Source organism: Plutella xylostella, chromosome 29 (assembly GCF_932276165.1).
Source record: "Plutella xylostella chromosome 29, ilPluXylo3.1, whole genome shotgun sequence".
Taxonomy (NCBI): domain Eukaryota; kingdom Metazoa; phylum Arthropoda; class Insecta; order Lepidoptera; family Plutellidae; genus Plutella; species Plutella xylostella.
In genome coordinates this window covers 7,633,549-7,647,817 of record NC_064009.1, presented here as the reverse complement: position 1 = coordinate 7,647,817, position 14,269 = coordinate 7,633,549, and the positions used below count along the sequence as shown (strand labels likewise).

The window sequence follows — 14,269 nt, the reverse complement described above, 5'->3', positions numbered from 1 at the left end:
ATCCTCCCCCTCTAGTCCGAACTAAGCGCCCTCGCGTTCGGAGTAGCATGGTGACAGCCCTGGTCCTCCCCCTAAACTGTTCGTCGTCCTCGAGAACACTGATGGTCGGACGGTGGGGTGGTCTGCGCAGGGGTTCTGCGCGCGCGGGGGTACTGCGCGCCGCGCGCTGCGTGCTGGTAGAAGGCACCGGGCGGGCCAGCCGAGCCTGACGAGGCGGGCGGCCGGGCTCCGTGTGCTGGTAGAAGGCACCGGGCGGGCCAGCTCTGCCTGACGAGGCGGGCGGCCGGGCTCCGTGTGCTACCAGAAGGCACCGGGCGGGCCAGCTCTGCCTGACGAGGCGGGCGGCCGGGCTCCGTGTGCTGGTAGAAGGCACCGGGCGGGCCAGCTCTGCCTGACGAGGCGGGCGGCCGGGCTCCGTGTGCTCCCAGAAGGCACCGGGCGGGCCAGCTCTGCCTGACGAGGCGGGCGGCCGGGCTCCGTGTGCTCCCAGAAGGCACCGGGCGGGCCAGCTCTGCCTGACGAGGCGGGCGGCCGGGCTCCGTGTGCTGGTAGAAGGCACCGGGCGGGCCAGCTCTGCCTGACGAGGCGGGCGGCCGGGCTCCGTGTGCTGGTAGGGGAGGCGGCGGGAGCGCGCGCCGCGGGCACGCTGGGCGCGCCGGGGCGGGTCATCACCGTCCTCTCCATGAAGACAGAGAGCTGCGCCGCCGTTACGCAGGCGAACGCGTCGAGTATAGCGGCGGTCGCGGCGGGGGTAGCGCGCGCCGCGGGGGCTGCACGCCGCTTACTCGTAGGGCGCGTCGTGCGTGGCGGGCGCGTCGTGCGTGGCAGGGGAGGCGGGCACGCTGGGCGCGCCGGGGCGGGTCATCACCTTCCTCTCGCCGGTGCAGCTGCGGTCGTCATCGTCGTCAAGGCCGGTAGTCGTAGGACGCGTAGGGCGGGCCAGCCAAGTCAGCCGAGGCAGGGCGGCCGCGCGCAGCATCCTCGTAGGACGCGTAGGGCGGGCCAGCCGAGACAGCCGAGGCAGGGCGGCCGCGCGCAGCGTGCTCGTGCGACGCGCCGGGCGTGGCGGGGGGGGCGCGTACCGCAGGGGACCCGCGTGCCGCGTTCTGCTTGTGCGCGTGGGGCGCGCCGGGCGCGGCGGGGAGGTCGCTCGCTGCGGTTGGGACAACCGCCACGTGCTCGGCGGGCGCGCCGCCGCCTGGGCGGGGCATTACCGTGGTCTCGCCGGCGGTGCCGCTGCTGTCGTCTTCGTCAAGGTCACGACGCTTCGCTCTTCCTTTTCCGCTGGCATATTGTTTTCTCCTCGCACTAAAAGTTCGCACACACTTAGTTTCGCGTCTCCGCTAGTTGGGCGCCACTATGAGAAGGGTCCTATCGTGGGAGTGGTAGATAGGAAACAAACTCAGGGAATACACTATGTTCACAGTATATTTCAGGTTCTACAGACACGAATAGGCAAGTAGGTAGTCTTTGTGCTTAAAACTATTAACTATTTCCGAAGCGGCGCAAGAGCGAGCATGTAGCCGGGAAACGGGTTGGCGCCGACTGACTGCGCGGGCTTCGCTGGCCGGTGGCGCGAGCGCGGGGTGCGCGCGGGTGAAGGGGAGGACGCGGGACGCGGTCTGCGCAGTGCGCAGTAGAGCTGCGCAGTAAAACGGCGCGGCGGCGTGGGACGCTAACCGTTTTCGGCGCGCGATTTGTTTTCGCGGGAAAACGGTTAACAGTCTTGTTACATTAAGTATTTCTAAATACACTCGCGAGCAATGAAAAAGTTCCATCTGCTATTGTCCTTTACGGATTTTGGGAGTAAAATTGACTGGACTACGTGCCTTTTCATTTTTATCACCGATCATCTAGGTACCGCCATGGTATAGTTATAAAGTAAACTATAACTTATGTAGGTATATTGTAATTAGACATCAATTAGCATGACATCGTTATAACGTTCGGCTGCACTTACTTATGCTTTATTTGTTAAAGTGATGGAAAACTCCACACCTAACGTGCATAAATATCCCTTTTTACCTTGGCCTTGTGTCGCCGCTGTTTATCCGCACATCTAACATACTAAACTACAATATGTACAAGAATGTAAAAGCTTGAAGACGTTTTACCGTGTAATAAACAAGTATTATGGGTAAGGATAATTGCGGAAGCTTCACATTAATGATTTAGAGTAAGTACCTACTTCATATCTGTACAAATGTTATGGTTACCTAACTATAGATAATTTGGTAAAAACGTCAGAGAAACGCTACAAAATAAAGAGCCAATGAAAATTGAGGCACCACTCAAATTTTAAGCTGGTACAGCATGATACTAGTCATTTTACTTACTTACTACTTTTTAGTTGTCGGTAGTATAGTAAATATACAGGGTGTCCCGTTAAACAACGTAATGGCGGCAGCATTTCTTAATAACTTCTATTCTTAGGTATTTTTTTTTTAATTATATTTTTTCTTCATGCATTTGGTTATGTTCCTTTTTGGTAAGTGTACTTATTAGTATTTAATATTTTTTTCGCGAGTTTTGCACCTAAGAACAACAGTTGCTCAGAATTAAGATGTGTATCACCCCCTACCGACATGACGTTGACTAATGGGCCATCCTGTATTATTAGTAGTCATAAGTGTTTTTATTAATTCGATAATTAATTTTTGTTTTATCGAGGCTTTGATCTAAAGATGTTTTGTGAACGGCATAATAAATAAAATTATTTTATACTTATAAATTACGTTATAACAATTTTCTATTAAACAAATCATGGCTATACCTACTTAATGAAACATATAAATGAAGGGTCGAACAATAAACCGTCATCTATAAAACGTAATTCATTTCATAAGGTTTCGTAATCATAATGTAGGGAATCCGTTACTTATGTTTTTCAAATGTTCACTTGATGGCAATAAAGTATTTATTTGATGGACTGGCTATTATATCTTATGATATGTGACCATGACCACTTCGATTCCTGACGCGCATGAAATATGTTGTTCAACCGTAGACACTAATTTGACAATTTTCTAAAATCTAAATTTCGATTTGCAATCAACGTTTGACGTACGTACGTACAAAAGAGTTCAACGGGGGCGGGCTACGAATTCGTAGCACAAGTGCTACGAGATTTTGGTTCCGCTAATTATGCTACGATGATGGCACCCCCTCCTATTATTATTTCTAAATCAAAGGTTGTCTGGTAGAGATTGCTATAAGCAATAAGGCCGCCTTTTTTGTACTGTTCTTATTTTTAAGTTTTATTTTGTACTAGCTGTCCCCGCGCGCTTCGCTTCGCCTTAAAAAGTTTTCCCGTGGGAATTCCGGGATAAAAAGTAGCCTATGTTCTTTCCCAGGGTCTAGACCGTATGTATACCAAATTTCATTCAAATCCGTTCAGTAGTTTTGGCGTGAAAGAGTAACAGACAGACAGACAGACAGACACAGTTACTTTCGCATTTATAATATTAGTTAGGATTGTTTCTGTTTTTTGGTGCAAATAAAGAGGATTGTGTTGTTTACGCTGTGACTTCTTTGTTGCTTAATATTTATGTCGCAGAAATATAATATACTTATTACAGAAATATATTATTATGAGTAAAATGACTAATGTTAATGACTAATTATTTTAGTTGGGTTTTGATGTTTTGAAGTCTATGGCCTAAGATAACGTTGGTTATGTTCCTTTAAAAGCTACTATTATTTTTCATTAACTTAATAATGTAAAACCATTAAAAAAGTGGTTAATAATGGTCTACGACGGTTTTTTGATAAAATTCTAACATTGAAAGATCATGAAACACAACATAGAACAACGCGCTCTCGGGTGTATTCTCATACTCAATGTGTTTTAAACAGGAAAGAGGGTAGAATTTTACTGTAAAAAGTACGCATAGGCTATAATTAATAGTAACACTGAGTATAATTAATAGTAACCAACGCCTTGGAACTTTTTCTCACTGACACCTCTCTTTATTAATTACGGTCGGGGGTAAAAAGTGTTAAGTACGTAATTAGCCGCTAACATCAGATTTAAATCATCACCTGTTTAAAGTAGTCGTGACATTTTAAAATACTTGTTTTTCTAGACTATAAAAACAAATACTCTAATTTATATCTTGGTAGGTTGGCACTCATGGTTGCTCATTTTATTTTTATTCGATTTAGGATGATCAACAAAGGAGATTCTCAGGTCGTTGATTTGTATGTACTTATTATAGGTATGTTTATCTCTCGTTTGCCTAAATAGTTTTTATAACATAAAATATTACAATGTATAATCGCAAAATTATTGTAATGATAAGAGTCTCTTTACTATTACTTAAAAAAAAACAGATGCTTAATTAAAATTGTGTAGATAATACGACTAATAATACGTACACCTATATATACCTACTTAATAAAATTTAACTTGTACATGTAGTTACACATATTATCAAAGCTATTCATAAATAACTAGTTACCCATCACTTAATCCATGTTCATAGGAAAACTTCGTAGGTGAGCAAGACCCAGTAAGTAGTTCCGGCTTTGACGAGTTTCAATAATGTTGGTATTTATTTGTGTTAACAGTATCGAAGTGGCCAGTACTTGTCCGACCAACTGCCGCCGTGGTCTACTGGTAGAGTTTTCCCGCGCAATCGAGTCTTGACAGACGGATTGGAGGGAACGTGACCATAGACTATTTTTTGTTTTTTTCTGTACGTTAGCCGCGCAATCATTTGATTGCAGCAAGGATTGACGTTTCAGTCGCGATTGTAAATACCTACCCCGTGTTAGTTTACCGTTTGCAAACCGAGATCGGTATTAGAACACTTGTTGATGTGAAAGTTGGAAATTGTTGTGAAAAGTGTTTTTTCTGGCATTATGATGGATGCAGAGAAGAGTTGCTACGACAACGGCGGATTTGTAATGACAGAGAAAAATATCTGCATGAACAAGGTAGGTTTAAATTTAACCACATACATAGTTAGGTTTTTGCATTTGTTGTGATATTATTTTGTTTCTACATTATGTTAGGTAGGATTAGTTTGTTCTTAGACATGTACTTATAAACATTAAATACGTACATATTTAATGTATGGAAGGTAACGTAGGGTGGAAGGGATCTATAAATTATTAAGTACCTACCTCTTTTAGATATAAAAAAATAATTAGTATTTTAGTCATAAATTATGGTTCACATACTAAAATTATGAGTCTTTACATAAAATGTGATTCAAATTGATTTAACACTCACTACCTAAATAGGCAGAGCGAGCCATTAAATAAGGCACATAATAATGCACGTAAAAGTATAAAAAACGGATGTGGTGGAATTTTTAAATTAGGTAGGTACCTAGGTACTTTAATAAAAGATTGTAATATGACCTTGCCGCACCCTGCGATGCGTGAACCACGCTGATATCAATAAAGTACATTGTATCAAGTTAATATAACAAAAAAAAACATTTCTTTTTTCACTCAGGCTGAAAAGATAGGTATCAAATTATCAGGTACTTGAGGGTACTCAAGTAATAATTGAAGAACACAGTGTAATTAAAATAATCATAACTTAACCGAAGTTAAAGTCTCCGTTAATAACTATAGTACTTATAATTTATGAACATAGGAGGACATGAGCAGGACCTAAAGTAACTGCTGCACTACATCTGTACTTATAAATGCTATTGGGGACCATATTTTTTTAATTTCTAGAGAGATTTACGCGTTTCTTTACAAATAACTTGAGTAGGTAGATATCTACCGAACTACTTTATTACACACTTAAATAATTTTATTACATACTCAATCTCAAGTAATTAAAATTACATGATGACGATGACTCATCACAACTATGCCAAATAGTTGGAAAAAATAACATTAAATATTTTCACTTCATTGGTCATGCCACTAATTAATAACATTGAATAACTGAGTAAGTAAATATTGACTGTCTCAGCTCAGAACACAAATATTTGATATTTATGTAAGTGAGTATTAAGTTACTTTAATATGTGAAAAATATGAAATATCTACCTACGTTAAGGAGACTCGGGTCGGTCCCAGTTTTTCACTTTTTAGTTTTTTTCAGTGCTATACTCAACGACAGCAAGATCAGTTTAACTTGATGTTCTCTGTTGTGAAACTGACGGTGTAGGTTCGTTAAATACTTAAGTACATCCTTTTAAAATGTGTTCCTATCAACCTTAAATATGAATTAAAGGACTTAATCAAAACATTAAAGTACTTTCTTAAATATCTAATTATGCTTTTATTTAAAGAGATAGGTGAACAGATCGTTTGTTTTTGTCTGTCAGAAACATATCCGTCGTCGTCTCGTCTACAGTAATTCACTTGCGAATGTAGTGAACGCGGGTAATGCACTACAAGAGGTATAATGAGAAACTTAATTACATGGACAAGACAGAATCAAATGAAAGCGACACTCGTGTCTAATGCAAGATGTTTTATTCACGATTTTCAGAACGATACGACACGATCTAATCTAACAGTTATAAAGTATAAATGTCTTTAAAAAAATGGCTTAGTTACCCAGTGAGGTAAGGGTCAATGTCCGTTAGGTCAAAAGGACATAAACGATTAGATTAGGCTAATGAATAACTAATAATAATTACCAACCACAGATTAGATAGGTCCTGTTCAAAAATGTCGAACAAAACCGGATAAGGCTTCTCAAGACGGGTTAGTCAAGAAGCAGGGTTATTTTTGCTTACAAATGAACAATATTAGATTACCTACAACAGGCAACAGGATGCTACCAGCAACCTGCAAGATATCCATATAAAATAAGATGATTGGGATATTTTATGAAGGTATACCTCTATAGTACCTAGATATATTTTGTGAATGCTTATAGTATGCAGTGAACTTACACTTACTCATTATTAATGAGGGATCCGGCTCGAGAGTGTCAATGACTCTTAAAATGTACTTATGTATTTGTATATTATAATAAAAGTTTTTAACTCCCGACGGCTACTAGGTTGGTTTAAAATAAGTAAATACATAATGGGTTAAAAAATTGCAAACTTTAATCTTATTGTGTACATTGTCACAACTACAGGCACTAAACGCTCAAAGAATTAAATAATTGACTTATATGTATCTACGTACCTAGTCTAGTATTAACGTAAAAAATTGAAATACATAAATACATAAGTACTTACATACTTTGTACTCAACAATAAAATATTATTTTAATATTTATAAACACATATTTTTTTAAATAAAATAAGCACTTAAATAAATAATGTACGTACTAAGTACTTTTTGATACTAAATTACTGAAAAATATGAAATCCCTTCAATCACTTCGACAAGTCTGAGTAACTCTTTATTATTTAAACAAATAGACCATAAATTTTACTTTTCGCTTCGTCGCTTCATAGACATGATGATTAGGTAGGTACTTAAGATTCCAAATTTCAAACGATTGGCTTTGATTTAACCAACAGGCTCGTGTATAGCCTCTAAAATTTATCGACTGAGATAAAAATTTATTATAAACTTTAATTATATGTTTAGAAGGTGCTGTAAAACTAAGCGGAAAAGGGTTGTCACGGGCGCTCATTTAGGTACTATTTCAGCTCTACGGCGTTATTGAATTCGTGAAAATAAAATCTAATGTAAAATTGTTAATCATTTCTTGGTGTACAAAATAAAGAGTACTCTATCTATCTATCTATCTATCTAATAAAAAAATGAGATGAATGAGTCAAGGAAAAATCGAACCCATGTACCTACACATGAAAAGGCCAGTAATATTTCAGTAGCTAAAAACACACACTGTTTTCAGTCCATTGAGATTCAGAGAGAACTCTGCCCAGTGCATGCATTGATGCATTCTAAACATAGTTATACGTAAAATAGTAACCAGTTAAGTTTTTCTAACCAAATTCCAGTCTCGACATGGCACTTAGACCAACGCCGTGGGTCTAGATACCATGCCGAGAGTTGCAGAACTGCATTTATTTGCATAGTCACAGTCATAGACTTAGTATATACTAGCGTATAGACGAACAAAGCGAGCGAGGGAGAAGAAAATCCCTTACGGAAATTTGGCAAGTTAGAAAAGGATAGCGAATCCAATGAAACTGTGACTGGTTTTGAATGACAGAGCGTCACAATTCAGCACGCGGAAAATCAACACCTTAGTATTTTGGATTTTTTGCGTACATCGTGGTTTATTTTCAGTAAATCTAATTGTATTCAACAATGGTAACATCTTCTGCGAGTGATTGTGGCCTTAATCATAGAAATAATCCTGAAAATTGCACATTTCACAGGTAAATACCAAAATCGTCATCACTGCTATGATGCTTATATTTTTGGTTAAAACTTGTCTTTTATCCTGTATTAAATATAAAATAATGCCAATGCTGTTGTTTGCTTTCATATTTTGTGTATGTGGAAGTCCATTTGTTAATAATTTACAAGATTTTAGTGGATATATTTTTCATCAATTTATTTTACATGTACGCTAGGGATTGACTCAAATTAATCGATATCATTATCGATATTTTATCTTGAATGTTAGCTATAAAAATAAGTCAGGGCAAGGCACATCTTTTAACAAATACATAAACTAATTATTTTCTATAATTTGTCCAACAGATTCCCTCTATAGATATTATAATAAGCCGAAAGTGGTTGAAATAAGTTGGACGCGTTGGTTGGAATGCAAAGAAGAACTCTACCATTTGCAGCAATTCGACTTAATAATGAATGTAAACTTCATAATTTAGGAAACGAAACTGTAATGAACCAGTTAAATAAATAAATATGTGGGAACATTTCAGTCACGGCCATCCGAGGCAGAGCCTGTAATATGGGTCAGACAGCTGATATATCTAAGATTGTTCTGTTTAAAAGTCAATAAAATAAGGAGCGATGAAAAAAGTGTTTTTATTTTTATTTATGCATTTTTTTACACTATGTCAAAATTATAATATTGACAACAACAGTCTATGGAACAACTCTCCAAGGGTCGAACATCGAACTTCAATAACTTATCGATGGTCCTCCAAAGTAAAGAAAGGTACATCACTAGCTAATGCACACACTGAAAAATCAAAATTGGTCACGTTTTATCGAGCTGTCAGTTCGTCTATACGCTAGTATATACTAAGTCTATGGTCACAGTCAAGTTCAGTAGGAATCGTCACTGTCAAGGAGTGTAGCGGACACGCGTGGTGGTTGCATAAGTTGCTGCCCATCGTCCATTGTTGGCGGTCAAGGTCACCACGTGACGTCATCACCGTAATACGCGGGAAATTCGTAATCAGAACGCAGAAAGAATATAAAGCTTCTCATTACTATTGACAATGACAATGATGTCCGTATGATGAGTTATTTTGTGGACGCGATCTTATGTCAACATGTTTTTCTCTGGAAAAAACTTTAAATAGATTTATAATTTGTACCTTACTACGTCTAAGAATTCAAGTTACTTAAGTACTAAATAGGTACCCTACACTAAAGACGCAACGTTAATACTTAAATGTAAGCACAAGTAATTATCACTAAATGAGCAAATTAAATTAAGTATTTAGCGTCAACCTGCCAGGAGCTAACACAATGGCGACAAATGTTATTATTTCAACGGAAAATCTACCTACCTAGAGGTACATTTTTCATTGTATACATTGTACTTATGTGTAAACATATACCTATTTGGTTACTATTTTACGTCCTACCTACACATACTTATGATTCTGGGAGCCTACATAAGTAAGAACATAAAATACTTATTTTATTTTATCACCACAGACTTATGTACGAGTAAGTACTTATTCTTCAGTCGTATATATCCACATAGGTCAAAGACGATTTGATCGATTTGAATGTCTTTTGTTTTTATGAAGACATACAGAAGTTAAGTACCTACATATAGAATATGAAGCTGCATTGTAAATGTAACAGACAAGGATTTCGATAAGATGCTGCTATCATTGTGGACTCATTGTGCTTAGTTCCATAAGTGGCTGGTGAGTCTGGGCAAGATCTCACGTTTTTCATATTATTTCCGCCTGTTAGATGTAAGAACTGATAGATTGACTGTCATTATAGTTGTTTGTCTATGGTTATTAAAGTACAATTTGTTCATCACATGTTTCTGCACGTGAAAGGTGTTAAATTTTCTGCAGTAGCGTCATTGGTACATAATGTACCTAATTGTATGTAGGTACCTAACCTATCATAAAATGACCATTATTATTTCATAACTACTTACATATGCACCACCAAGTAAAGCGGACTTAAACTAAGACCTACTTGTTATACTACCTGTATCTGAAATAATTAAAGCAATGCAATACGTTGGTTATATCTACCGAAATTTCTATATTTTCGTGTAAGCATAATATAAGCATAATAACCTACTCATAGTTAATTTTATTTATGGGGGTCAGGTAATATTGAAAGTACTATACTTATAACCATTCATAAAATAAAAATCCAGCCTTGATTTTGATTGGAAACCAATGACTATGACCGGTTGACACATTTTACATACCTTTTCTATGAAATGATCTAGTTTATAAATACAACTTAGGTATTGTGTCATTTTTATACGAACTAACTGCATTCCAATAATTATAAGTTTAGATGCTTGTATAAAAAGTAAACTGAGCAACTAAATATTTTAAGTGTTGACATGACTTAATTATTATTATATGTATACTTACCTGCTAGAAAAACATCTAAAAATGTTTTAAAAAGTCTTTTGGTAAAGTATGGACAGCCAAACTTACACTTTCTTCTTTTATTAAACAAAAAATTAAAACAGGTTGAACGCGCTGACCCCATTCCTAAAATATACGAGCTAGGTATTTAGTAGAAAATCTTCTTTTATTGTACAATACCTAATATAATATCAATTCTTCCACAATTCATTTTATACTATGTGAAATGGATTGTCTTGTCTGATGTACTTATTAAAAAACCGGCCAAGTGCGAGTCGGGCTCGCGCACAAAGGGTTCCGTAGCAGCAATTACAGTTAAATCAACCTATCTCAAAAACTATAAGAGATACTTTGATCAAACCAAAAATCGTTGAAAGAGTTAATTAGCATGCATCACCTCTATTTTTTTTAGAATTTTATACCCCGTAGTTATAAAAATAGAGGGGGGGGGGACATACTTTTTACGACTTTGAGAGCTGATATCTCAAAAACCGTTCACTTTAAGAAAAATGTTTTTTAGAAAACTTTATATCATTTTAAAAGACCTTTCCATTGATACCCCACACGGGTATGTACATCGAAAAAAAAAATTTCATCCCTCAGTTACATGTATGGGGGGCCCCACCCCCAATTCTTTTTTTTACTATTTAATGTCATATTTTTGTAGCGGTTCATACAACACATATTCCCATCAAATTTCATCACTGTAGTACTTATAGTTTCCGAGTAAATCGGCTGTGACAGACGGACAGACGGACAGACGGACAGACGGACAGACGGACAGACGGACAGACGGACAGACGGACAGACGGACAGACGGACATGACGAAACTATAAGGGTTCCGTTTTTGCCATTTTGGCTACGGAACCCTAAAAAGAGTCAATAGAGAGATAGATTTCATATGGGGTTTAGTCTAGTTAGTGAATCACACTGTTCATGTTTTACGGGGTTAAGGTGGTTTTTAATTCATTAAGATAAATCTGCAAGTCGGTCTCATATTTGTGACGTTCTTGGATTCCGCTAGATTGCAAAAACTGATCCCATATTTTCCTCTCAGATTCCTGTTTACATTTGTTCGTCTGTCGAAAACAATTCCACATAAATTTCGTATCCTTCTGTATCAATCGGTCAGCCCAAATTTGTTTTAAATTGCACAAAACCGGCGAATTATAAAATATAATGGCAGCGTAGGTATGGTGCTGACAGCATACCACAAAGCACAATGGGCCATTGCAGGAAATCTTTTATTATTCATGACGCCATGTCTTCCTGTGCTCTGCTATTTGTATGAATGCTTTAATTTACTACGTGATCGATGTCATACTCACTCTATGCGTCGAAACTGAAAAGAGTAGTAGTAGATAGAATTTGGTGTACAAACATACCTATATGTATACATGTATGTATGTATGTAACACGTAACAATAGATATACACTCACAAGCATTGAAAAAGTTCCAGTGACAAGAAATTTCGCCTACATGTAGGACTTCCTCTTAAATAACTCTACTTATGTATAAAATCCGCATTAAATTCCTTTGTTTAAGTTTAAAGATATAAGCATATAGGTAGAATACGTATAATATACATAATTATATACATGTATGCGAAAAGCGACTTTGCTACCTACCTTCTATGTAAGTGATTTTTTACTTTACATCCACCATAATATCCTTCTTCTACATCAAGTGCCAATAAACCGTTTTTCTCTTTAGTACTTGTATTATTATTGATGAAAGAATACTTAAATACCATATTTCAATTTAAAATATGGATTGTTTCAGAATTCAGTCACCGTCACAGTCTACCGCAACGTATTTAATGTGATCAATTATTCAAATGTTTTTTTTTGTCGTTTTTCATATAATTTGTGAAGTGAATGAGTCAAGTCCGACTACGATTCTTGATGTGTTTATAAATCAAACGAACTTATAAGTATTTACTAATGTAAATGCGACTATTCTGTGAGTAACGTTTTGTATAGGTATCACAATAATAACTAGTAACTACTCGTATACCTATGTGGGAACTCGTGCTTTTGTTAATGTGATAAGTGTAAATAAATAAATAAACTTTTTTTGAAGTCACTTTGAGTTGAGTAGATTACCTACTCGGTACCGGTAGGTATCTACTGGAAACTGACAGGATGTTTTTTTTTTTGATAAACCAAATTTCATAATTTTAAATTTCCAGTATGGAGAATATGGAGATCCTACTAATCTAAATGCTATAGGTATACGGTATACCGGACTCCTTTGAGGAAAACCACACTGGACTCCTGCTACTTATAAAAGTAGTTTAGAGCAATAACACTGACCAGTCCGAATCGAAACTTAGAAAGAAACCTTGAAAAAATTTTAGAATTATTTTTAATTTTCTAAAGGAAAATGCCACCAAATAGTGTTGTGCTTTATAATGTGAATTTTTTCTCTGAAGACGATTCGGAATTCGCTTGTCAAGAAAAGGTAATTAATAATTAAGTTAACGATTTTCTCAAATTTATTGTTGGCAAATATCTATTAATAATAAATACCTACAATAAAAAGAGCTGAAAATAATTAGGAAGGGATTTTAACATAATACTATAGACGAAATTAATTGCAAACTAGTTTTTCCAGCGAACTTTGCTTCCCGTTAGAAGGTTTTTCTGTAGGAATTCCAGGATAAAACGTAGCCTTTGTGTTAATCAAGGGTGAATGCCTGATTTATAAAAAATGGACCAGCCGTTTCAAACATACAAGTATAAGGTTACTTAAGGTGTCCGAAGCCAACTACATTCATTCGTCAGAAGCATTGAGAATGTAGGTACACCCGAGTCCGCGTTGTTCTATGGTCAGAAGTACCTATAAATCTCAGATCTTTCTGAAAATAGGAATGCGGACCTATGTTCTATATATTATGTATTATATCCTCAATCTTATTGAACCCAATTATATAAAACAATTACAAAATGCATTTACTGTGTTATAAAGTTAAAAAGAAATACAACATTACATGCTATCTATGAAACAGCTATTTTTTCCACATTTTCAGAATTGGTTTTTGAAAGTTTATCGATGTTGTCTACATGGAGATTTAATGCAGTTATTACTTATGTTTAGTTGGCTGACTGTTGCTAAAATCTGTACGTACATCGGTAGTATTGTTAATTCAAAACTCGGTCACACAAAATTTAGCATTCAAATAATCTTTTGTTCTACAAAAATCTACCTAACTGACTTACAAAAGAGACGAAAAAAAGAATTACTTATAAATTTGCTTTTCAATACAAAGTTTTTTTGTCCTGTGATATTTTTGGTCTAGACACCGTTAAATGAGAACAATAATAGTTTTCAGAATGGTAAGTTTGCAGAGTAGCTTGGCTTCGTGACTCGACACGAGCCTATGCTTTGCGGGGGTTTCCCTAGTAGCTGTAGAGCTACGAGGGAGGTCTTTTTCCTGTTACACAAAAAATGTACACTTTCCAAACTTTACTCTTCGATTACGTATAAAAGCCTAATTCTTACCCTATCCTATACCAACAAATGTTATAGAGCTCAAAGATGAGTGATGAGTGCAATTACTCACATCTTATGCAATGGAAGGTT

General features: G+C 37.5%; 1 protein-coding gene and 1 long non-coding RNA gene across 4 annotated transcripts in view; both read left to right on the top strand.

Annotated features, from left to right (window-relative positions):
• LOC105391227 (facilitated trehalose transporter Tret1) overlaps positions 1-14,269 on the top strand; it is a 29,430-nt gene that overhangs the window by 4,973 nt on the left and 10,188 nt on the right. Inside the window, exon 1 of one of the 3 annotated variants that reach the window (XM_038118146.2) lies at positions 4,493-4,938. The exons of 1 other annotated variant lie outside the window; for it this stretch is intronic. In XM_038118146.2, coding sequence (XP_037974074.2) covers positions 4,864-4,938 — 75 coding nt within the window. In that variant the 5' untranslated portion in view covers positions 4,493-4,863. Of the gene's footprint in view, positions 1-4,492; positions 4,939-13,054; positions 13,148-14,269 lie in introns of those variants that run through there. One more of the 3 variants, XM_038118142.2, reaches the window with a different exon arrangement.
• LOC125490958 lies at positions 7,983-9,136 on the top strand. The gene is made up of 2 exons (XR_007268004.1): positions 7,983-8,285; positions 8,614-9,136. It is a non-coding gene; the product is annotated as an uncharacterized LOC125490958 (long non-coding RNA).